At 45.7% G+C, this 24,251-nt stretch overlaps 1 protein-coding gene across 1 annotated transcript in view; it reads left to right on the top strand.

Annotated features, from left to right (window-relative positions):
* The window catches only part of norpA (no receptor potential A), a 151,063-nt gene that overhangs the window by 52,200 nt on the left and 74,612 nt on the right, over nucleotides 1-24,251 (top strand). The window contains exons 11-17 of the mRNA XM_077664649.1: nucleotides 5,530-5,587; nucleotides 9,893-10,212; nucleotides 10,805-10,898; nucleotides 14,165-14,244; nucleotides 18,185-18,269; nucleotides 19,892-19,982; nucleotides 22,394-22,501. Of these exons, the coding sequence (XP_077520775.1) occupies nucleotides 5,530-5,587; nucleotides 9,893-10,212; nucleotides 10,805-10,898; nucleotides 14,165-14,244; nucleotides 18,185-18,269; nucleotides 19,892-19,982; nucleotides 22,394-22,501 (836 nt within the window). The remainder of the gene's footprint in view (nucleotides 1-5,529; nucleotides 5,588-9,892; nucleotides 10,213-10,804; nucleotides 10,899-14,164; nucleotides 14,245-18,184; nucleotides 18,270-19,891; nucleotides 19,983-22,393; nucleotides 22,502-24,251) is intronic.

Genomic DNA, 24,251 nt, shown 5'->3' with positions numbered 1-24,251 from the left:
CGCTTTCATAGCCAATCACTCACACACAGTGCTGTACTCCTTCCCTCGGCGTGAAATAGGCCTAATGCCTCATCACTTCGTCACTTGCTGTGAGGAAGTTCGCACCGGAATTGCCTAACAGGTGGCCCCTTAAGATGCACTGGACACTCATCAAGCACAGTTTCGACGAACAGCACTTTCCGGCATACAAAGCACAAGATATGAGAGCTTACATACACAAAACGACTAGGAGACTTTGAGCTGGACTGCTTCAAGAAGAACATGGCTGACAGAGGCATCTGCCACACTGGAAGTGGGTGCTGTCCAATAGTATGCATTGGTGGCACCACAAACGTTTTCGGTACTTAGCAAAGCTGATCTAGGGACTTTACCCGCTGCAGGGCAAAGGCCTATCCCATCTCTCCAATTAACCCTGTCCTTTGGTACCTTTAAGGTCTTTCTAATTATATCCTGAAAGATTTTTCCTGAAAACAGCCCAGAAATTACGTTAGAAAATGTTTTTACTCACCATAGGTAGCAAAAGAAACTGGCGGAGATCTACGTGAAAGTGCCATTTTTCCCAAAAGTGTTTTTTCGACCTGACTTCCCTGCTTGGAGAAAGCATAACATGACAATGGCGTCATGGATCATGAATTTTCATGTGATTTTTTGCACTGTGTTCCTTGCTAAATTCTTTATTGAGTGACGTTCCTGTATTTCTGAATTACTTTTTCATTTTTCACTCTTTCACAAATTTGACATGCTGCTAATGAGGGCTTTAGGCAAGCATGTTAAAATGTCCTATGTAGAACATTTGATACCTAACTCAGGTTGATAAAAGTATCTGAAAAATGTCACTACATGAAACATTCCTTTGATTGATATTTAAGAGCTACTTTAGGCTCCTACTGTGTTTTGTTGTCACACTAGCCTTTCTGCAAGTTTGGTATAGCTGTGAAGTGCATAAATATTTATAATGTCAAAGCTGATGAAGTCATATGAGTGAAAATTTGTATATATTCATTTAGTGCACTTCCCAATAAGCGTGCCAGATTTCATCGCTCTGGGGCAAAAAATAAAATTTTCACCTCCGAAACCGACGTCTTCCGCGAGAAGCATTCATAATGAAAAATACAGAAACAGCCTGCAGGCGAATAGGATTTTTTCAGTACATACTTTCGTTTGGGCAAGTTGGTTCATTGTGCATTAACTCGAGTATAGTACTTGCGCGAAAAATGGGGAAGAAAAGAGATGTGACGACAGGACAGAGATGACATTGCACCTGTCCTGTCATTACGCCTCTTTTCTTCCCCATTTTTCACGCAAGTATAGTCGATGTAATGCGCTGTTGTGAGGATAAAAATGAGACTCATGTGAATGTCTACTCACAGCTGCCAGCCGTAGCCACAAGGAAGTTGTAAAGAATGGAAAGACACCTAGAACTGGGAGGTGACAAGAAATGATGTACTCATTTAATGATCTCAGAACAAGCAGCAGGCTATATTAATTTATTTTTGACTTTTTCTTTTTGCCTGAACCAGTATTGAGCTGCCCTTTCATCAGCAGCATTGCTTGTACCATATCTCACAGAGACCTTTGGTTATGCTTGGCGTTCGCCAGCAAAAGAACCGTGCCATGGTGGCAGAAATTAGTTCGAGCGGACTGATAGGACACCATAATTCTACAGTGCGAAAAACGCGCTTTAGAATTATGGAATCGAACTAACTCACCCAACTTTTTGACCTCCAGACTGATAGGACAAATTCTACGCAACCAGGGTCCTGGAAGCCGTAGTCCAGTGCCCTAGCTCACAACGTGAAACAAGTGCTGCAATTGTTGTGCACAATTCCTAATGATAAGCAGAATTGACATCTGAGCTAGTTGGTTTTTCATTTTCAAAAATATATAAAATTGATAAATAGGCATCAGATTACAGTACAATCACTGTGACATGACCACAGCTGATACTACTTTTGGTGTGATGTGAATTTGTAAAATTTCTTAGCTGTATTGTGTTGTGTTGAATGTGCTAAATTTCGGGTGGTCTGAACGGTCTCCTGTGCCCTGTGGATGACACGTATGTAGGAGCTGTCTCCAGGAGCTGTGGAGGCGATCACGATCTTCAGTGTCGCAATCGTCAGTCACGTGGTATGCACTGTGGGCACTGAGCAATGGTGCATGGCTGTAAATAAATCCTCTCAGCCGTAAATAGATTTCTAAGAATCATTTTCTCGCGCTTTGACATATTGATTTGGTTCCTTTTTTTTTTGGACAAATTTCAGGGGGAACAAATGTTGTTCATGATTCCTTGAGGTTCATATATAGAAATTCCTTTATTTCAACATCAGGTGATGTTGGGAGGGGCACTCAAGAAGCTTTAGATTGGCTTGACAAAGGGGTGCACCCCCTTCCTTCTGAAAACAGCGGCAGCAACAGTGTACAGGTAGCAGCAACAAAAGGTGACGAAGCTTATGGCAGAATCGGCATTGAAAACAAAGTCATAAGTATTGAAATGACACAAATAATACACAAAATAGAACTACTTAAACATGCATTTTCATCTAAGCAGCAGGAGCATACAATAAATATAAGTAGGTACTCAACAAATCAAGTTGAATACCAGGTTTTAAAACTCGCTGTAAGAATTAAGAAGGTCTGGGATTTGAAAGCGAAGCATTTGATGACCATAATTGGTCCTAAGAGGTGGCATACCAGCTGTTATTGCTTCATGTTGTGTAATATTTATTTCTTGGTTGCAGGTTAGCTAACTGATAAAAAAGGAATTGTGTATTTTTTCCAGCTTCTTTCATAGCGGTAACTGAGCAGGCCATTGTAGAGTTCTTTAACTAGTGTTATTTTCAACACTGAAAGAAGAGGTTGAGTATGAGCATAAAACGGCACATTCACAATAATGCGAATGGCCTTTTTCTTCATGTATGTAAACGTTTACACGACTGTAATTCGACTCGATTGTAAGTCGACCCCCACATCACATTTCAGAAAAAAAAACAAACTTGGAGGTCGTTTACACTTGGTCTTTAATAATAGAACGCGATAGCACTATCCTGCCAGCCGCTATTGGCTGCCATGCAGGAGCGTGCCCGTGGGCACATTCCAAAACGAAAATGTATTAGTCACTGGACTACTCTTCCACTTTTGCGCCATCGTCCTCACTAGCACTGTCGTCGTGATCGCTGCTGCGGTCCCACAGCTCGTCATTCTAACATCGTCGTGCAGCGAAATCCCTCACTTCGCAAACAGCCACATCACGACATCACGTGGAACAGCTGAAAATTTTGCCTCGCTGCAGGTTCCACACCTGTATCGCCTGTTATGAACGTCGAACTTGCGGCCCAGTACGCAGTTCGTTTCTTCGGCGTAAAGAATGACAGCCATCTCGAATGTAGCCGTGAACGAGCGCCGGTCGCTTACCAGACCCGGAGCAAAAATAACGAATGATGAAGCACTACATTAAAAACTTGTAAAATGCGGCTGGCAGTAGTCAAATGCGTCAAAGCCAAAGAAAAATTACGCGTGAGCTCTTCCGTCGGCTACCGACACTCCCCGCGCCGCTGCGGTTCTGAGGGGGGGGTGCCGCCATGATTGGAACAGCGGCCCTTCCATCAACTATCGATGCTCCCTTAAGCGCCGAGTGTGCGGTTGAAAGTAAACAAAAAAAAAACTTGGAGGACGCATATTAAGAGCAGAACGTGAATGCGTTATTGGGCTGCCACCGCTTATCAGCAGATGCATTATACGGCCTCGTGTGGGGAGTGGGCTGGTGCCGGTTTGCTGCTTATCGATAGCCACCATCGGTGGCCTCGCACGGGAGGGGATGCCAGTTCTGCGCGTTCACATAGTAGTTGCTCAAGGCCAGCACCAAGAACGATGCGATGGAGCCGTGCAGCAAAAATGCAACCATGCTGTAGCATGCCTGATATCTCGTTTGTCTCACCTGTATTGATGGTGCGATGCTTTGGTTTCGATTTTAACTCGACCCCCCCCCCCCCTCTTCGGATTTTCAAATTTTGAAAAATAGGTGAGCTTACAATCGTGTAAATACGGTATGTGTGTTAGAAGATGTTGTCATGCCCCATACCAAATGAGAATAGGAAAGGTTAGACAGAAATAGAGCATTGTAAAGTAAATGTTTGATATTAATTAAGTGGCAAAGTAAACGTACCCAGCACAGCATACCTGTGCATTTGGCAAGTTTCTTAATAAGGGTATCAATATGAAAATCGCGTGACATGTTGCACTGGAGAGTCATGCGAAGACACTTTACTGAGGACGTTGTTTCAATCTGTGTTGAACCAAGCGTGTTTAACCACCTGTGTTGACGGGGTAGATGATCCAGTGCTTTATTTTTTGGTCTAAAAAATTTTTCTTAATTTGATTTGTGTTAATTTCCAATGAGTATGCGGTACTCCACGCGAATATTTTTATGTAACGTTTCATTGGCATTCATCCTCATCAGCGAGATTCTGCTGCCATTGGCTGCATAGACAAGTTGACTGGTCTGGGACGGTTTCCTTTGTGCTAGTTCGGACTCTCTCTCCTAACATCATCCTATGTAATATATGTATATGAGATGTCTTCCAAAACATACCAGAAAGCCTGTCTGATATTTGAAAGTGAAATCCTGTTACAAGTGTGCAAACTAAATTGAGTCATGCCCTCTTAAGGCACCAGCTGAAAGCAGTTGATGCAAACGGCATCTGAAGGCTCATTTTCCCACCAATTCCATGCAAATCCACTTCAACTTTACACTGCGCACACATCTTCATGTGTACCTCATAGAATCTTCATTGTCACTAAGTGGGACGCACAGTCATGAGACGCGGCTGAATACCTTGAGATGGCTCCTGGATGCTCTGTGCATGTAAGCATAGAGGTTGCAACAGATATAGAAAGGCATGGTAGCCAGTGCTACCATGCCTTTCACCTTGCCAGGTGTCAGCATGCCAGGCATGTCGACACCTGGACTGCACCCTGAAGGGATTAAGAAAGGAGTGAAAGGGGCAGAAATATATATATAAAAAAAGACAAAGGTTGTGCTTGTTCTCACTGAGTGTCGTAACTTACTTAGCGTGGTTTAAGCATAGTCAATTTTTTTTGCTCCATCATCCCTTCTTCTGAGATTGGATGTCCAACCAGCTGTGGTTCTGGCTATGGGACCCTTTCAATTTTTGCCCTTGCGTTTTCCTCGAGCAAGTTTATGATGGGAGCTGCTTTTGTGGAGAGCAGTCCTCCCTCCCCCAATTCTGCATCATTTGGGAACAGTGAAGAACACTGTAGTTAAACTTTAATGCAGTTAAATTTCTGATTTAATTGCATTTTTTTTTCTCGCAGTACTGCTTCTATCAAAGGCTGTCTATAGCTGTAGACTACGGTGCCACTTTATAGCTACTCTAGCGTCTTCATCGTTGGTGTGCACTTCGTTCTGCTATGTCAGAGGTGTATTGTATATTTTGCCATTCATTATAACTCATTGCAGCCCCAAATTGTTGGCCCTGCATCTTATGATCTCTCCTTCATGTACTATTTCAGAACAGAGGGCAAGACGGATTACATCAGTCTCAAGCAGCTGATCACATTCCTCAATGAAGTAAGTGGTGTGCCTCTCGTCTTGTTGTGCCGACAGTGCTTGCAGTCCAAGCATCTTTTGTGTGCACAAGCTGGAAACTGAAATGCAGGCAGTGACTGCAAACAGCAGCAAGGGTTCATCAATAATTTCGTAAGGTTGTGACTTGCTGGCCTTGCAGAGCATAGGAAAGAAAAAGAACTAAACATTTTCGATGAGCATTTAGTGCCCTTCATTGTAAATTACAGCAAAGAGTGCCAGTTGTGATTATTTGGCCACAGACGCAACCTTGGTTGTCTATGCTGCAGTCCGTAATTAGGGACCATGGTCACTGCCCTATGTTGCCAGCACATGCCAAGAGTCCGTATTTGTGTTTGAGGTGGCTCTCAGCTGTACTGCACGAATGGGAGAATGTGAAGCGTGACGTTGCAGTACCATTTTATTTTTCCCTTATCCTGTATAAAAGCCCTGGGCTGACTTGCCCATGGTGTTATGTGTGTTGCCTTGGGCAGAGGAAGTCTGCCAGATGATCAGGTTTACCGCAGCCGTGGCCTAGTGGGTTGGGTGCCCGTCTCGGCTGCGGGAGGTGGTCGGTTCGAAACCCACCGCCGGACACCCACCGGTAAAAATGGGTACAAGCGTCCCCCGACCTGGCGCCCGGCTTTCATTAGGGTTGTTCGCTTGGGAGAAGCTCCGTAAACCCCGCTGCGCCCCTCGCGGGCGAAGCCCCAGTGTCGGACAACCTCGGTGCCTGCTAAAGGTGGTGTCACGGCCAACGTGGCTCAAACCTTTACCGCAGTCATGGCCTAGTGGTCTGAGCGTCCGCCTCGGCTGCGGGAGGTGGTTGGTTCGAAACCCACCGCCGGACACCCAGCGGTAAAAATAGGTACAAGCCACCCCCGGATTGGCGCCCGGCTTCTTCAGGGGTGTGTACTTGGAGGAGGCTCTGCAAACCCCGCTGCGCCTCTTCGGGGGCAAACCCAGTTTCGAACGACTCAGCCTGCAAAGGTGGTTCGTGTTTCACTCCCCAGTGCGAAGGTGTACGTTCATAGCGGGGCAAGAACTCGACCCATGAGGGCCGCAGCAGGGTTTACGGAGCTTCTCCCAAGCGAACACCCCTAAAGGAAGACGGGCGCCAGGCCGGGGACCGCTTGTACTAATTTTTACCAGTGGGTGTCCGGCGGTGGGGTTTCGCACCAACCACCTCCTGCAGCCGAGGTGATTTAGGACCAAACCAATTTAGGTTTGGTCATCCTCGGGCCCGAAAGCCCCCCCCATCGAGCGTGGCGGGCTGGTCCACTACTGCCACCTCGTTGGTCGTGTCTGGGTCCAACCCAGGAACTTCAGATAGGCGGGGTCGCTACTCCCCGTGGTGCGCTTCCGTACTGTGCACCCCTGCCAGATGCCGAAGCGCCCTCGACTTCGGGTAATCTCTTCGTGCCGCACTCCAAGCGAGAGCCCGATTCTACCAAATTTTATTAAGCGTCTTGGCTTTGACGCCGGCCCTGGTGTACTAAGTCGGTACCTACCGCCTACGTACCGGGAAGTGGGAGTGTGGGCTTCATCCCACACCCCTATGGTCTCATAGCAGTACTACTCACAGGCTCACAAGGGACGCAAGCGCCAGTCCTGCTTTCGCTTCGCCCTCGGTCTCTTCTCCTACTGAGACGCCCGCAGGCCTCAGCGTTTCCCAGAGATGGCCCTGGTTGCCCGGAGGGGGACCGAGGACAGTCCCAAGCAGCGCTCCCGAATGATGGTAGGGCTCGGGTTACACAGGGACGCCCCTACCCCTGATGACTGTAGTCAGCGGGGATTTCCCTGCAGCGTAATCGCTTGAGACTTAGCCACAGCAGCCTATCCCTAAGCTGCCGTGGCGTATGAACTCCCTCGCTTTCGGTGAGGGGGAGAGGGTCACCACAGCCCTTCCCAGGTTCACCAATGATAGTCGCCCCCAATAGACTGGGTTACAGGAGCACGCAACTGCTCCCGGCTTTATGCCTAGGGCCTTCATCGCCGACGCCCGCTGCCCGCTGGGTTACAGGAGGACGCTGCCCCTCCCACGGTTACCCGGCCTGGGAGCATCTCACGTACTCCACAACCCCGGTCGCAGACTTAGACTACGTCCAGGGAGCCAAACCCTCCGGTTCGGCCACCGAGAACAGACAGCCCAGTCAATCCAGCCCATCATCAGCGAAACTGCCAATGTTCTGGTTGGGGCCGCGGATCACCACCTTCCAAAAACCGTCGGCCCCGAGGCCGCTGTACCCCCTTTAGGGAGCACGAATTAGCCCTATTTTCAGTAGGGCCACCTCGGGTGAGAGCTCACCCATGTTACTGAGAACCCAACCTCAGCCAGCCTTCGGCTTGCTTTACAGGCTCACGCCAACCGAGCCCGGCTGTTGAGACGGAGAACTTATGCAACACAATCTCCATCTCTCTTGGACTACTCTTAGCGTTATCCAGGGCTCACCACGAGGAGGTAGTAGTCCGTCGAAGAAGTTTTCGGTCTGCCACTAGAGTTTCCCCCCAGCCATACACGGAGTAGGCCGGGGCCAGACCACTTCCCAAGAAGCGAGTCCCATAAGTTGGAGCAAAGCTCGACAACTGGTGGACCCCCACACCAGAGACTGCTCTTGAGTGTGGCTTGAGTGAGAGTGGCTTCTGGGCAAGTTGGTACGACTCTTCTGACACAAGGATTTTTGGCAAAAGTGAAAGCCAGACCGTGTGGGAACTGCCGGAAGCCTTGCAGATGAAGAAAAGGAGCACTGTCAACTGTGTAAGTGAAATCTCAATTGTGATGGACTAATTGGAATTGGACCTTCTTTTTACCATGTGATGAGATGGCTTCTTCACTGTATGTATGGGGCCAATTGAGTGTCTCCTTTGGCACATGTACATCCGTCTGTGTTTTATTCATTTCTTCTGTGGACGCGCAACACGTTTTTCCATCCAAGCGTTCTTTTTACCAGAAAATACTTGTGAGTGCAGCATACATCTGTGTGTGTACTGTGGGGTTGAAATACAAGCATATATATTTTTCCCCCACTTATCTGCGGCTTACCGCCAACCCCACCCCTGTGATCACGAGGGCTACTGAGCACACACTGACCACGGCGGGCCTTGCTCTTGCTGCTGGCACCAAAGAGGCATTTATTGCTGCTACAACATGCTATAACAGTAACGCCAGTTAGTAACAAAATACGCTAAGGAATCGAGATCATCCGACTCGCCAGCAAGGTTAAAGTGAATGTTCGCCCATGCTACGGCAGAGAAGAAGCTCCAAGGCCAGATGGGGCGACCTCATTGGAAATGTGCCCATGAGGCCTTGCTCCACTAGCGGAACGCAGCAGCAAAACATGCGTGCGTGTCGAGTTCCTGAGGCTGAAGAGGAGGAGGTGTTCCCTGTGCCCACAACAATTGCGCCATCTCTGGTGCTAATGTCACCGCAACACAGCCGCCCTCTCTTGTTAGTTAAGGCAACTAGGGAGGATGCATCACGGGGAAGCAAGCGCAAGAGGACAGAATAGGGCAAATCCTTACAGTACCTCTGGTTTCTTTTAATCATGATAATGTCTTTCATTTACATCACTTTGTGCCATGCATACGCAGGCCTGCATAAGCAGTACTGCTTGTGGGCGGGGCTAGGTAGCCAGAGAGAGAAGTTTGTGATCCAACAGTAATCGATGACATAAAACAAAGGAAAACCAAAGAAGACGCCCACGTCACTTATGGGACTTAAAACGAAGTCTACTTATTTGTTTGCGAAATTGCTAGCCCTAGGACGGGGTTTTTGCTGGGTGGAAAAGAGCATAAACAAAGTCTAGGCAAAAAATAAAAATTGCGCAGAAGGAAGATCACTTACACAGTCACATAGCAATAAATTTGTACCGAGCCAAAAAAGTTACAAATAATTGCATCAATGAAACAGATGAAAAGGGTTCATGCTGGTCATCAAAAATAGCCTCAAATGCTTCAATCAAAGATAGAAACATCAATATATATTGTTAAGTTACACGGTTATCTAATTTGTTCCAGCCCTTTACTGTGGTATACAAATACTACACAAATGAAATGAAATCTGAGAGCGCAAGGAAACGTTCTCAGCCCTGAACAATTTCACGCAGACAATAAAAGAATACCAAATGAGCATTGCAAAGAGTTATTTGACTCGGTCGATATTGTAGTGCACCCATGACCAGAGAAACTTCTTGAGCTGCTTTAAGCCAGAAATGCTCGGGGCAGTTTGTATCTTATTTAATGTGTGAAAAGGGGTACAACTTGTGCTGCAGTTATGCCGTATAAACTATCGTTCCTTGTGTGGCTGTGCAGAAACAGCGCGACCCACGGCTCAATGAGATCCTGCACCCATTCTATGACGAGCGACGGGCGCGGGAGATAGTGGCCGCCCACGAGAGCAACCCGGACAATGTGAAAGAGGGGCGGCTGAGCCAGGGGGGCCTGGTGCGCTACCTCATGTCAGACGAGAATGCGCCAGTCTTCCTCGACCGGCTCGACATGTACATGGAGATGGACCAGCCGCTGTCCCACTACTACATCAACTCCTCCCACAACACCTACCTGACGGGGAGGCAGTTTGGGGGCAAGTCCTCTGTGGAGATGTACCGCCAGGTGCTGCTGGCGGGCTGCAGGTACGTTCACGGGTGGATGCGCGCTCCTGCCAACAGAATGGAAACGTGCTCTGTTGCCTGCTGACTTGTGCTCTGTTACCATGGTCTAGCCTGGCACAAAAGTGGAGTCATTCGAGGTCATTGGAAGAGGCTCTGGTCTTTCAGCGTGCTCAACTTGGTCGATGGTGACGAGAGTGGTGTCTAGATTAATGTGTGCTCACATATCTTCTGTCGTTGATTAAAGGATTAAAAGTTGAGGAAGGAGGGAGAAAAGAAATATTAATCGGATGGCTCAGGCATGGGTGTCAAGTAGGCAGGTGTGAATGAGCCGCTTGCCTTCAGGAACAGGTAGTACTGCCTTGTTAACTGTACAGTTTTGTCTTCTTCTGCTAGACCTCATTTAGATTGCCACTGCATTCCCGGTTGGGTTGTAATCACTGTGTGCAGTGTTGATAGTGTTTGTGGTATGCTGCCGCAGGGAATGTCTTGAACATAAGCTGCATTAATGTCAGTGTTGCTTCTCCCACAAGTCACATCAAGCATCTAGGGTATAAATTGCTTTAGGAGCCGGTGCTTGCCGGCAGGCAGACAGACAGGTGGCGTTGCTGTGCAGGTGTGTGGAGCTGGACTGCTGGGACGGCAAGGGGGAAGACGAGGAGCCCATCATCACACATGGCAAGGCTATGTGTACTGACATCCTATTCAAGGTGCGTGTATGTTCTGGGAAGGGGAAAAAAAAAAAAAAACAGCCCAATGCATGCTCTTGTGTGCTTTGTTCTCAAATCTGCAAGGCGGTGCACTTTAGCAGTGTCTGAATGGCGTTGATGTAGGAACAGTGCAGCACCAGTTTACTTGATTTCTGAAAAGTTTTGAAAATACCTCGCAGTCCTCATGTGGCCTCTGGATCCTGTAGTTTGATCATCAAGTTCTTTCACCAGAGAATGGTGAAAATCCAGAAAGTTGGCTTTAACATTACATATGGCTGATCATTTTAACTTCAACAGTACTGTATGGCTAACATTTTAACTTTGACAGTACTCTCCCAGGTGAAAATCTTCAACTGGAAATTGAACTTGGAATAACTGGTTGCGGTTGGAAACTAACTGGTTCCAGTTGGAACCCAACTGGTTCCACTTTGAGGCCCAGTTGGAACCCAGCTGGTCCCAGTTAGAGGCCAAATGGGAGGCAAATGGTTCCATTGCGCCACCAACTGGGAAACATCAGTCCCAGTCAAGAGGCAAATGGGAGGAACTGGCACCATTTGGGGCCAACTGGGAAGTGAGTGGTCCCATTTGTGGGTCAGGTGGGAAGCAAAAATTCCCAATTGGAGGGCCATCTGAGCAGAGCTGGTCATGGGTAGAAACCAGATGGGATGTTGTTTTACTGTTTGGAGGGATGTCGAGGGAGAAGTAACTGCTGCTGTGGCTCAGCACATTGTACAGGCGTTAGCCGCAGATGTGGATGTACTCAGCCTGGGGAAATTAGATGGAAGCTGGCTTATCGACGAGCACCAATCCGATTGCACTGTGTCCGCTGCATGCAAAAATGCCTGTAGACTGTCCTGGCGAGTGACTACCAGCAGTAACACCACTACTCTCAATACTATGCATCACGTGTTTCGACACACTGCAACAGGGTCAATATGAAATTTAATTTGAAGTTTTGAAGTTTGAAGTTTATTGAGGTAATACATAGTTCTTGCCCTTGAGGCAGGGCAAAAGGAGGGAACACATCCTCCTGAGTAGGCCCTGGCCTCGGAGGGCACCGACGGCGCAGCAACAGTGGCACGTCAGCAGTCGCTCTCCACAGCAACAGTTATACAAGAACAAGCAACATTATCCAGAATATTGTAGTGTGTCAAAATGTACATATGAAAAACATAATGTAACAATGCTGTGTAAAAAGCAAAAGGAAACTAAAAAAAAAAGTTGGTTAGTAAATTTAAAGGCAATCAGTGAAAAGAATGCTCTGTTCAGGGCGGAAATAAGAGGTGAAAATTATTAGCATTACAGCTAATTTTTTTTTTTTTTTTTGTCAAGCTCACTCTGTTCCTATTTCCAGCCTGTTGTGACATAGGCGTTCTGGGAAGGGTGATGTTATATATATTTATTTATAACCACCCAAATGAATGTCCATTTGAGAGACCGTAGTTGCCACACCACTGGCGGAGTGGCTATGGCAGGATGCAGCATAAGAAAACAGCAGTTGTTGACACTGGGCCACGGTCCGCAGCACCCTGTTTTACTCCACTAGCCAATCACGACAGTAAATGAAATCAGCTTTTTAACGTTTGACTTTATTACGCAAGCCAGGTATCAAAATTCTGGAGCTGATGATGATTTACTGGCTGGGGTTCTAGTACAGGTACGGACATAAGTAAATGGAGCACGCTACTCCATTCTAAGTTCAATCCTACCTTTTCTTATGGAAATTTAGAAACATTTTTAGTCCATGAGAAAGCACACCAATGTCCACTGCCATCATGCATTTACCATTGCTGGAAGATAAAGTGGCGATAAATGTATAAGCGACGCTTCTGTCAAATTGTACAAGAACGAGGAGAATTTTCTGCGCACCTGTTGTTGATCAGATGACCGCTTTAGCCCCCCCTCTCATTCCCCTTGTCCTCTTGCTGTGATTCGGCATATATAAGGCACCTTCGCACAAATAAACTCAGCTGATAGTTTGCGCTCTTTCCGTCTCCTTGGCCTTTTCCTGTGTTTGTCTCTTTTGAATGTGCAACGTGGTTCTTCAAAAAAATGGCGATGTGGTGGGAGCTCGAGCATCTTTATGACTGAAGTGAACAGCGCTTTGAAGGAGCATGGTTGGGCTAGCAGTTTGTTTGACCGCAGCGAGTGCATCTGACCATTGTGCACTGTCTACAATGTATTATGTGGTGGAGATCAGACCAGGAAAATTATCCCACTGGCCATGCATGCAGGTTTGTTGATATGAAGCCCCAACTGACGCTGTGCATGCAGGGCTTCAGAAGGGGGAGAGTGCTAAAGTTTTCATGCTGACCGCATGACTGCCTAGCCACAGCATTCTTTTACCTTGTTCCTAACAAAACCCCAGTTTGATGTGGGAACCAGTTTCTGAAGGCTATAGCCAGATACAACTTTGGATACAATTACCAACTAGCCCAGCAAGACGTTGTTTAAGGTCGGATACAAGTCAAGAAAAAAAGCGGCTTTTCTCCGTCAAAGGAGCCATTTCCAGCCAGTGGCCGATTCTCATGACCTGCTAGTGTGACTGTGCAGGCAGCGGCAGATGAAGGTGCCCTCCCTGATTGTCACGCTAGCAGGTTCATGAGAATCTGCCACTGGCTGGAAGGGGCTCCTTTGACGGAGAAAAGCCGCTTTTTTTCTTGACTTGTATCCGACTGTAGGAGCCTTGCAACTGTGGTGTTTAGTGCGTTCTGCTGCCTCAGGTGATAAGATGGCCCACAGAATTCAAGAATTTTGAACTAATCAGTGTGGCACATTTCAGAATGTGGGAAATATAGGATATTTCTCACATGGTATGATAAATTACTCTGGCTGGCATAATAGTGATAAATTGGGCTATTCAGTGTTCACTTATTGTCACAACACCACTAATATTTGGACATGGACAAAACGGAAGGAGACATGGCACACTTGCAACATTCATGTAAACCTGCATGCTAATCATACACGTCTTCAATGTTTTTAGCATTACTCCGTAATGGAATAAGAAAGACAAACATGCTGAGAAACACATAAAAAAACCCTTCAGAACAAAAATTGAGTGATGTGCATTAAAGTGGTTATGCTGTCATGCTGGAAATGTGGCAAACATACCTATATTATCAGTGCATGGGTTAAATGAATAATTAAGTTGTGGGATGTCTGTGTCTGGATATGAGTGCTGATTTGGCTGGCAGCCCATGTTGCATGCTGGTGTGGGTGTTTCCCTAAACTGTATTGATGTGGTGTGGGTCTGTGTTTTTCAGGATGTCATCTATGCCATCAGGGACTGTGCATTTGTTACTTCCGATTATCCTGTGATCCTCTCATTTGAGAACCATTGCTGGTGAGCGTGTTTAATGTATCATTTCATGCTGATTGTGTTACTAAATCTTCTGTGCAGGCTTTTTAGGTAGGAAAGGGTTACAGGGAGAGATTATGGGAGGCTTTTATGTGTTGATATTGGTTCCTCGTTGAGTTTTTTGGTTGCAAGGCCGCATAGAACCCAAGTCGTGTCCCACTGTTAGCTGCAAGCTTACCTCCATGTTTGACGCAGATCACACAGTTTGACATGTGGACAGGGGCCATTGGGTGTTCTAGATGCTTCGTCCTCAGTTGGGCGCTGTGCAGATGAGGCCAACAAGTGTGGTAAGGTATATAAATGGCCTTGAAATGACTGCACACTGTCTCTTAAGCGATATCTAGTAATTTGCACATTGTGAGTTAAAACTATCTATGTTTTTGCGAAATTGTTGTGCAAAGATTTGGTGACGTCAATTTTGTGTGACTTATGGAATCTTTACCCAGAGGGGAGCAAGTATTTGATGCATCAGCTAGCCCAAGCGGTGATTGCTTGCTCCTGAATGTACTGAATTGTGGTGTACTGTTGAGTGGTAATTTAATTCAGCCTCACTTAAAGGCCATCTTGATTGAAATCCTGGGCCATTTATTCCTTTATTTTTTTTTTTTTTTAAATTTAGTCATAGTCGAGGCCATTACTTTGTCCCAAGAAGTAGAGGCATTGAATAACAACATAGCAAGCGAAGATACCAATGCACAGAAGGTGGAACCAACGAAAGCGTATGCAGAGGAGGCATACACAACCCCGCTGGTGTTGTCCGTTTTCGCTGGTTCCACCTTCTGTGCATTATAAACCAACTGGCCCAGCCTTTGGCGCTGTTGAAGTATGCAGCAAACAGTGAATAACAGACAATTGGGTAAAAATGACTATCCAATGTTTCCATGAAAGGATTAAAGTCAAAAACATCAATGGGGAGAAAATTTCAGTCTGTAACTGCACCCAGGAAGTAGTTAGCAAAAGGCTACTTCAAGCTGGTACAGCTGTAGAAAATACGAAGTGCCATTATTGAAACACGAGTGTGACAGAAATGCCACATAAACATGATTTATGTGGACCCATATATATTTTAATGTCTGATGCTGAAACTTGAGAAAATAACAGCCTCTATCATCAAGAGTATGCGACTCAGAAACCAGGTTTGGCTCCATTAGGCCACGTGCACATGCTTATTGCATTTGCTTGCTGCAGCTCCCAAAATTTTTTATACTGACATTTGTAATCTTCGTGTGATGCAAAAACGTGTTTGGTCCCATAGCCTGGCTGGCTGGGAGTAGGACCAAGTTGTCAATGTAGCTCAATAATTCAGCTGGCAGTGACATCACAGTACAGGAAAAAAAAAAATACTTTATGGACATTGGGAAGGCCAAAACAGAGTTAGAACAACTTTTAAATGATTGTTAGTGCAATTCGACTGCTTGTACATGAAATAAAAAGAGCTTTAGTGTTTCCCAGTGCTGTGCATGTCTTACTGGTTAGCTACGAAACTGTGATGACTATTTAAATGTACCTCAGCGAGGTAGCTTTCACACACAGGGTCTAGTTATTCAGTCAAGATGGCTGCCTTTCAGTGCCAGCAATAGAAACTGAGCATGGCTTTCTGCAACATGGCTTGTGCACATTTGAACTGTTGGATGGCTCGGTGGTTATGGCGCTCGGCTGCAGACCCGTATGACGCGGGTTCGATTTTGGCCGGCCGGTCGAATTTCGATGGAGGCGAAATTCTAGAGGCCCGTGTACTGTGTGATGTCAGTGCACGCTAAAGAACACCAGGTGGTGGAAACTGTCCGGAGTCCTCCACTACGGCGTCCCTCATAGCCTGAGTTGCTTTCGGACGTTAAAGTGCACAAAACCATAGTCCAATTAGTGCACATTTGTAGCCCAGCGATGCTCTCATGCAGGTAATTAATTATCTTTGAAATACAAGGGTTCTGTTTAGCTCTTGATGCGTCTTTTCTTTTATTCATCTGAGTTGAGGCTTTTTATTTTACTTGGGTGCATCAAAGTGTTGCCAGCTTATCGCTAGCACCTTCCGTGCTTGTGCACTTTGTTTCACAAATCGGGTGTGCGCTCAAAAACTAAGTTCTTTCAGAAATGAGCGAAAAGCGTGTATTCGTGCCTAAAATGGTGGGAGACGTCGTTAGTGATGCCCGCCATTTTAGCCACGCTGCTGTGTGATATGCCCGTGCACTGCTAGATTAGCAATTTTTGCCACGGAGTGAGCATTGACAGTCAGATGAGCAGCTGTTATGAGCCAAAGGTCTGTTCGAAACGCCAGTGGAGGGTGCCTATGCCTGGTTAGGATCGTTAACTAGCCAAGTTTGTATTTTTTTATTAGTAAACTGAAGCACAACAAAACACTGCTGCTGTGTGATGCCAGCACATATTGAAGCCTAGGTGGTCTAAATCAACTCTTTCAGGCACCACTTTTTGTTTCCATCGAAAGCGAGTATTTTCCCACCAAATTAGTATATTCATGCCTCTAGAAACTTAATTGGTTAGATATTTGATTGAAATAACACTGAAAAGCAAGGGCTTAGTAATGCAAACACCAGAAGGAAAATGGTATCTATTTTTGGTTCAGAGATGCATAGCCTGTGTTATATTGTGAAAAAAAAAAAAAAATGATGGTATATTGCTGGTGGCAAAATCAGTCTGTATAAAAATGGCGGGTGACATGTTACCCAGCTCACTGTTTCATGAAATATGACTTACTGCGTTCGCTGCTATATGGCTCAAAAAACATCTTATGTGCAACATAAATGCTCCGAAATTCACCTGAAATCAAGAAATCACTGCTAGGTGCAGTTTGGTAAGTGCACAATTGTGTACAACGCGCCTTAAAGGGTTCATTCGGATCCCTCCACTGCGGCATTTCTGAAAGCTGTGGGGCCGACTCAGGACGGGACGTTAAATCCCACAATTGAAAATTTATGGTGTGAAATGTGAAGGCATTGCAGAAAAGGCAGCAGTGAGTGAAATGTGCAGTTTATTTGCCCCTTTTGTTCTTGAGGGAAAGCTAGGGGGCATGTCAGCCAGATCACAAGAGGTTGTCTGAGCCAGCAGTCAAGCCCAGTTCTGATTGAATTTCACTGCCAGTGGTGTGGGCAGGAAGGACCCTCAAGTGCCGGCTTTTTTTTTGAAAAATCAGTATGGTCTGGCACCAGCACTGCATTGCAAAATACAGTGCATGTTTGTCCCCATCAGGTGCTGTGTCCATATTTGGGCACCTGGGCATTATCATATTCCTTGAATGCGAGGCAAAGTGTCCTGTAATATAGGCACAGTAAAACATGGTGAGAATTGCATCAAACCAGGCATGCTTAATGAATGCAAAAAATTGTTCTTAAAATGGAAACCCTCATGTTTTATGGCTTGATTGAGTCTGTGTTTTCATTTCCTTGTTTTGCAAGCATTAGTGCTTCTAAATGCCTGAGATGGGCTGATTTGATAAAACGGGTTCTTAAGACAGAAATCAGGCAAAAGTATGTATTTGACAGCAGCAAAGTAGTTTTGAGTCTCACATGGACACATAAGGACACGGCAGAAATTGTAAAGTTAATCATTGGAGAAGATCGGAACTCTGTTTGCAGATTTTTGGCACATTGCTTGCAGTAATCTGGGAATTATAAATTTTCCTCCATTTGAAAATCATTATTATCTGAAGAGGTTATGAACATAGTGAAAAATAGCCTTGCTTTTTCGGTCAGCTGCCAGAGAGACTACGCTCTGGTGTGTTACATTTCTGCTTCACTGGCTTGCCCTGACATGCATCTTGTATATTGGCAGGCATTGCTCTCATGGCATTTGTAACAAAGTGATAAAATGTTGGGATATTTCTTGGATTCATAAGACAGAAATCAGCATGGTGAATTTCATGTTTAATGCTCCCACTTGTGCATTAACACATCTGTCTCGCTGTTCCCAGCAAAAAGCAGCAGTACAAACTCGCCAAGTATTGCCTGGAGATCTTTGGTGACTTGCTGCTCACCGAACCACTGCCACCTTATCCGGTACGTGCGCCACTTTCCAGTAACATCTAGAATGAAGACGCTGGGGCAGTTTGGCTTTAGTGAATTCAAGCGTAAAAACAGCAAGAAAAATGGTAATTGGCTTGTTCAGAGGGCACTCCTTTTTAATCATTTTCTTGCCTACACTGAGCATGAAGCTGTGGGATTGAATTCTGGGCGAGAAACATGAAAATGCCTGTGTGCTGCGCAGTCTCAGTGTATGATGAAAGAACACCACGTATTAATTATTATCTGAAGCCTTTCATTGCAGTGTCCCTTATAACTGCGTACTGTTATGCTCTTTCATTGGTGTTCCTACCAGAGAATTTTCCACTTTTCAGGATATTTGGGGGTAAAATTTGGGGAAAGGGGAACAACTTTAGCATAGTTTCAGAGAAATTTAGGAAGCAAATGTGTCTTTTTATCAAATTGAAGTGAGTTTCAAGCTGCAGCATGAAAAAAAAATGCCCTGAAATACGGAATTTTGAGCCTAATTGAGTATTGCTCAAGTATTGCTTAATTGAGTGAATTTTCAGTTACTGCTTGCACATCACTGTGCCCTTTGCTTGCTTTCCTCAAACATAAATCCACGGTACAAGAACTTTTCTGGCTATTCTGAGCCATTGGCACTGTCATATGAGATGGCAAAGGATGTCTGTGGGAGCTCTTGGGATGCATTTTTCATCTTTTCTGAGACAACTGATGGGCTCGTCACTTGAGAGACTGTCAGAAAACAGACTTCAAAGGGCACTCCAAAGAAAAAAAAATTGCTGTTGGGCCAGGATATACGTAGCGAAAGCGCAGCGACTTCTGCATCGGAAAAGGGCATGCACTAGATGCGCTTTTATTCATGGTTAAAGCTTGAGCCGTCGTGGCGGAGTGGTAGCGTCTCCGCCTCAAATGCTGAAGGCCCTGGTTCGATTCGGAGCCTAGGCATAGGTTTTTTTTTAATTATTATTCAGCGAGTATGCGGGGGGTTTCAGTGGCTCCCATAGATGCCACCACCGAATACGTTGGTTAGAGGTTAAGCGCAGGCTCTGTTAAAGCGCGTTTATACTCCGGCGTAATGCGTGTACGCTGCATGGCGACGTCACGTCGCCCAAAGCGAGACCCTCTATACTCCAACTGCGCTTGACCGCCAACGCGTTTGGCGGCTTCTGCATACTCTGACCGCACTGGTGGAGATTTGGAGCACGTCTCTATTTCGCGCCGAGTGCGCCAGCCGCCGCCGGCTCGGCCAGACTGGTTCGCCTCAGCGGCGAGGCGCGCGTTGTGACGTCATGTGCCTCCTCAGAGCACCGCCACGGCAAAATCGCAAGTTCGCGGCCAGTAAAACTTTCGCTTTAGTAAACCGCTCATAGAGCCTGGTCCTTGCACTTGTCTCAGTTTTGATGTACATCAGTGAAGAACCAATTACCCAAGCAGTGTGTGTGAACCAGTTTTACCAGAGGTCTTCTTCTGACAACATTTGCATGAACGACTTGAGCAAACATTGGCGACCACACTGTGGAGCAGTGGTTTAGAGCATGCAATTTGTGTTCCGCTTTGTGGATTAAGCCACCAATACCTGTGGTGGCATTTGTGCATGCCCAGGGCACTGAGTGGTAGTGGGGGCTGTTTTGCAGCTGGAGCCGAACACCCCTCTGCCAAGCCCCAACGACCTCAAGAGGAAGATTCTCATCAAAAACAAGCGCCTCAAGCCCGAGGACGAGAAGCGTGAGTTGCCTCTTTCTGGCTGCCAGTGTTTAGGTGGCCAGAGCACTGACGGTACTCCAGCCATCCTTGTCCTTACTGCGTCCACATTTCTTAGCATGAGGAATCAGCGTATTTTGACCAGCTGACGACAGTCTCTGATTGTTCCATTATTTACTACCTCTCACATCTCGTGCTTTTTGAGGAGTTCTGATTGAGCAAACAGTAGGCTGTGTTTATAGGGATGCAGAACCGCAGAATTTTGTAAGAAATAATACAACTGGCAGAAGCGCAGTGACTGCGCTGAACCATCCTGGATGATCCCAGCATGGTCGTGTCAGCCTAGCCTTAGTTTGCCCCGTAGGGGGGACGCAGCTATTGGAGGTGAAATTTTTTATTTTTTGGTGTAGAGAAATGAAATTTGTCATGCTTACTGGGAAATCCACTGAATGCTTAAATACAAAATCTCATGGAGATATCTTAAGGAACTTTGGCATTGTAAATTTTTACATGCTTCATTGCTGTACCAAACTTGCAGAATGCCTGGCATGACAACAAAATATGGTGCGATCCTGCAGTCACTCTTAAGTTTTACCGGAAGGAATGGTTGATGCAGTGACATTCTGCCGATAATTTTAGCAGCCTGGTTTTTTTCTGCACAGAACATTATATCCACGCTTGCATAATGCACTCATTATCGTCATGTCAATTTAGTGCTAGAGTGAAAAAAATCAGAAAGCAGTTCAGAAATATAGGAATGACTCTGCATAAAAAACTTATCAAGAACACAATGAAACAAACCATATGAATATCCATGAAGCTACTGTCATGCTATGCTTTCTGCAAGCAGGCCAGTGAAGTCAAAAAATGCATTTGAGAAAGTTGGCATTTTTTGAAGATTTTGGCCAGGTTTTGGCGACCTACGATCATAAAAACATTTGCTAAGATCACTTCTGGGCTGTTTTTGAAGAACGTTTTTTGGGATATAGTTAAAAAGACCTTATAGACACTTAATTCTAGTATTTTCTAAAACGCTTTTTTTTTTCGAGATCTTCGTCCCCTTTAAGCCAAGGAAAGGAGTGAGATTTTGATGCACCAAATGCTACAAAGTGCTCTGCGAAATTCCTTGTTTGGAGCACTGTGACAGGCTCCTTGCCTTCCTTAGCAGAGCACTTCACTGCCAGTCTAGACTTCCATGTGAACAAAAGGGGATAGGATTGTGCATGTGTTTGCAGTAGGCCTTTCCGTTCATGATGACCGGGAGGCAGCTGGTACTTCTCTATTTATAATAAACTGTACATCTCCAACAACATCAACCGCACAAAATGAAACCTGCCCCCAGTCTATGCCCAGGGACTTCGCTCTGCAACTCAACGAAAAAAAGTCACCATTCACAACCTCCCTGCAGTGCGCCAACGTGATTAACAACCTTACCCTCCCCCCTCCCCCTCCCCCACAGCTTTCACATCACAGCTGTCGTTCCTTTGACCCTCTCCTCCCTTCCGTACTTAAAGACGCTAGTGCCCTCAGTCACCCCTGATGAAGGAGCCGAGTCGGCTTCGAAACATTGGGTTAAAATTAAGAAATTTTTGGTTGGAGATGTACAGTTTATTATAAGTCTTCAAACCCAACCAGACAGGCAAATCTGTAAAAATGTTTAGTTTACTTCTCTATTATGCACCACTTTAAAAAATAATTATCTACTTTTACGAAACATGTCAGTCATTGAGCTTCTACAGCCACTATTATTTGTTTTCCTTCACAAGACCATGAAAAGGGTGAGCGGAGAAAAAAGAATAAAGCATTTTGGGTAAGAAGTTCCCTGACATTGTTGCATGGCCATAGGCAATGACATGGGCAGTGGCCTGAAGTGGGGTGCTGAAGTTAGGCCCTTCAACCATCAGAACTTTATCATTTCTCTCACTGCACCTGTCACATGCTTATGCTTGCCACCACAAAACAAAAGTATAACTGTACTACTGAGGGAAATTCCAAATGTTTCAGAGATATCAAATGGCAAGGATACTTTGTGGATGCTACGCATAAACATTGAACCCTGAGCAGTCCTATGCAGTGGGTGCTATATCAGGATGTGACGAGCAGGAGAGAGTTTGGGATTAAACAGGATTGGGTCCAGAAGCAAACATGCAAGCATAATTGTGGTACCAAAAACAGCACATGGCATTGTGGCCAAACACTTCTCTTTACGCTAGAGCACAGTAGCATTCAGAGTAACCATGATGCCATGCTCCTTGTAGTGCTCGTGGAAATCAGACGCTGTGGTGATCTGCAGGAAGAATGGTTGATGTGTGTGCATAACAAGACCATGTTGTACCCGCAGTGAGATTGTGACTGTGTGACAGGTTCACAGTGCTCTGTCCCTGCTTGAGGAGTGCCTCTGAGAGGTGAATTGTGTTGTGGTGGCACATTTGCAGGGGAACTGGAGCTCTGGCGGAAGGGACAGCTGCAGAACGACGACGACGACGAGGAGAAAGAGGACGCCTCGGTCACCATCATTGCGCCAGCCGAGGAGGGCGAAGGAGGTGAGACTCTCTGCTGGCATGGCACTAAGCAAGGGTGAATGTGGTCTGCAGCCTAAAGCTCGCCTCACTGGCTGTGATTGAAAAGCTGTGTGTATTGTTCAGTGGACTCAGTTATTCCTGCGTTTATCATTTCTAAAATAACAGAAAGCTGGCCAGGTTGGTTTTGCTTGCAGAACATAGTGCAGAAAAACATGGACAGATCTAAGGAAGGCAGAACAGGCCTTACTGTCTACATGTTCTGCCTGCTTTATTTTGGTCATTTGTATGACTAAATATCAAGGTTCTGTTGTGGGCTAGATTGCAGTATGTATGTTTTCTTGTGGGGGTGACGACAGTATGACTGACAAGAAGGCAGCAGAGTGCTTTCAGAAAAGGCTGTTTATGGGGCTAGCTTGAACAGAAGCAACAGAAACCACCCCTCTCGCAATCATGCCACACAAATCTAAGTGTCTCAAGCGTCGCAAAGTGATAAGGTCACATGCTGGCAGCTTTGAGCATGAACAAACATCTCAAAGCTTTGTGTCAATATATCTCCCCTTATTTTTTGGTAAAGCCAGATCTTGCCATATTTTTAACCTGATTTCTCATGGGTAGATTTTATGAGAATTGGATTGAACCCAATTTCTACATGAAAAGCCACCTTGAGGAGAGTGCAACTTGGGGACACTAAAAGCCAAAGGCATTGTATGGAAGCCAGTAGATACCTTTAACTTGTACATAGGTACTGTTAGATGATCATTGAAGGGATCTTGCAGTCTAGTTCCAGAGACGAAGCTGTTAGTGTTATTTGGGTCACTGATTGCACCTAATGACTTAGTAGACACAGAAACAGCATTAGTATTAGTATCCATGCACCACGACATTGGTATCTCTCCGTACTCTATTTCCTGAGAAGTGTCTGTATGCAACAAACAAACTTGTTCCTGAGTTGTGCTGTCAGCTAATTGTGGACGATTCCATATCCCTGCAAACACTCGCTACCCCCATTAGCTCAGGATAAGTTCACAGTTCAGATAGTAGCTTCTAGAACTGGGTAGCCAGAGCACAGCCCTGACATGTGAATGGCATCCTGTACTGTCAAGTTTCATGTTAGCGACACCCTGCTCCTGTGTGTTTCAAGTGGACGCTGGGATGGTGAAAAAAATGTTTCCGCAGAGCATGCAAGGGCAGGCATGTATGCCACAGAAACATAAGTATTGTGCGTGACAAAATAGCTGTTACTTGTTATGATTGAAACTGCAATAAGGAAGATGGGCAGTGGCGGCAGCCGCACCGCCAGCGCAAGATCGTTGCATTGACTGCCGAAGTTCGAACTGCCATTTTGGCTAGCTCCCCTCAGGCTGTTTTCCCTGGGAATCAACCCTGTAAGTCCCATTACAAAACAAACTAGTTAAATAATTCACCTGTTAGATCAGACATTTTGCAGGAGTCTGTGTTAGGCCCTTTGCTGTTCTTAATATACACCGAGGACACAGTGAAGAGCTTACTGCTCTCTGTCCGCCTCTTTGCGCCTGATTCCATTTCATACTCCCACATGGATCTTTAGCTGATCAAAGCAAGAGACAGCTAATAAACAAGTTAACTACGTGGTGCCAGGCATGGCTGCTGAAGCTATCTGTTTAGCAAGTAAAAAAGTATGATTTTCTTATGCTCTTGGAACACTTCATTTTATTAGCATATAATGGACAAGGATTCTCTTGAATGAGTGTTGAATTTCAAATATTTGGGTTTGTTTCCTACCTTTGACCCA

The sequence above is a fragment of the Amblyomma americanum genome, chromosome 5 (assembly GCF_052857255.1).
Source record: "Amblyomma americanum isolate KBUSLIRL-KWMA chromosome 5, ASM5285725v1, whole genome shotgun sequence".
Classification (NCBI taxonomy): domain Eukaryota; kingdom Metazoa; phylum Arthropoda; class Arachnida; order Ixodida; family Ixodidae; genus Amblyomma; species Amblyomma americanum.
This window is presented reverse-complemented; position numbering and strand designations above follow the sequence as displayed.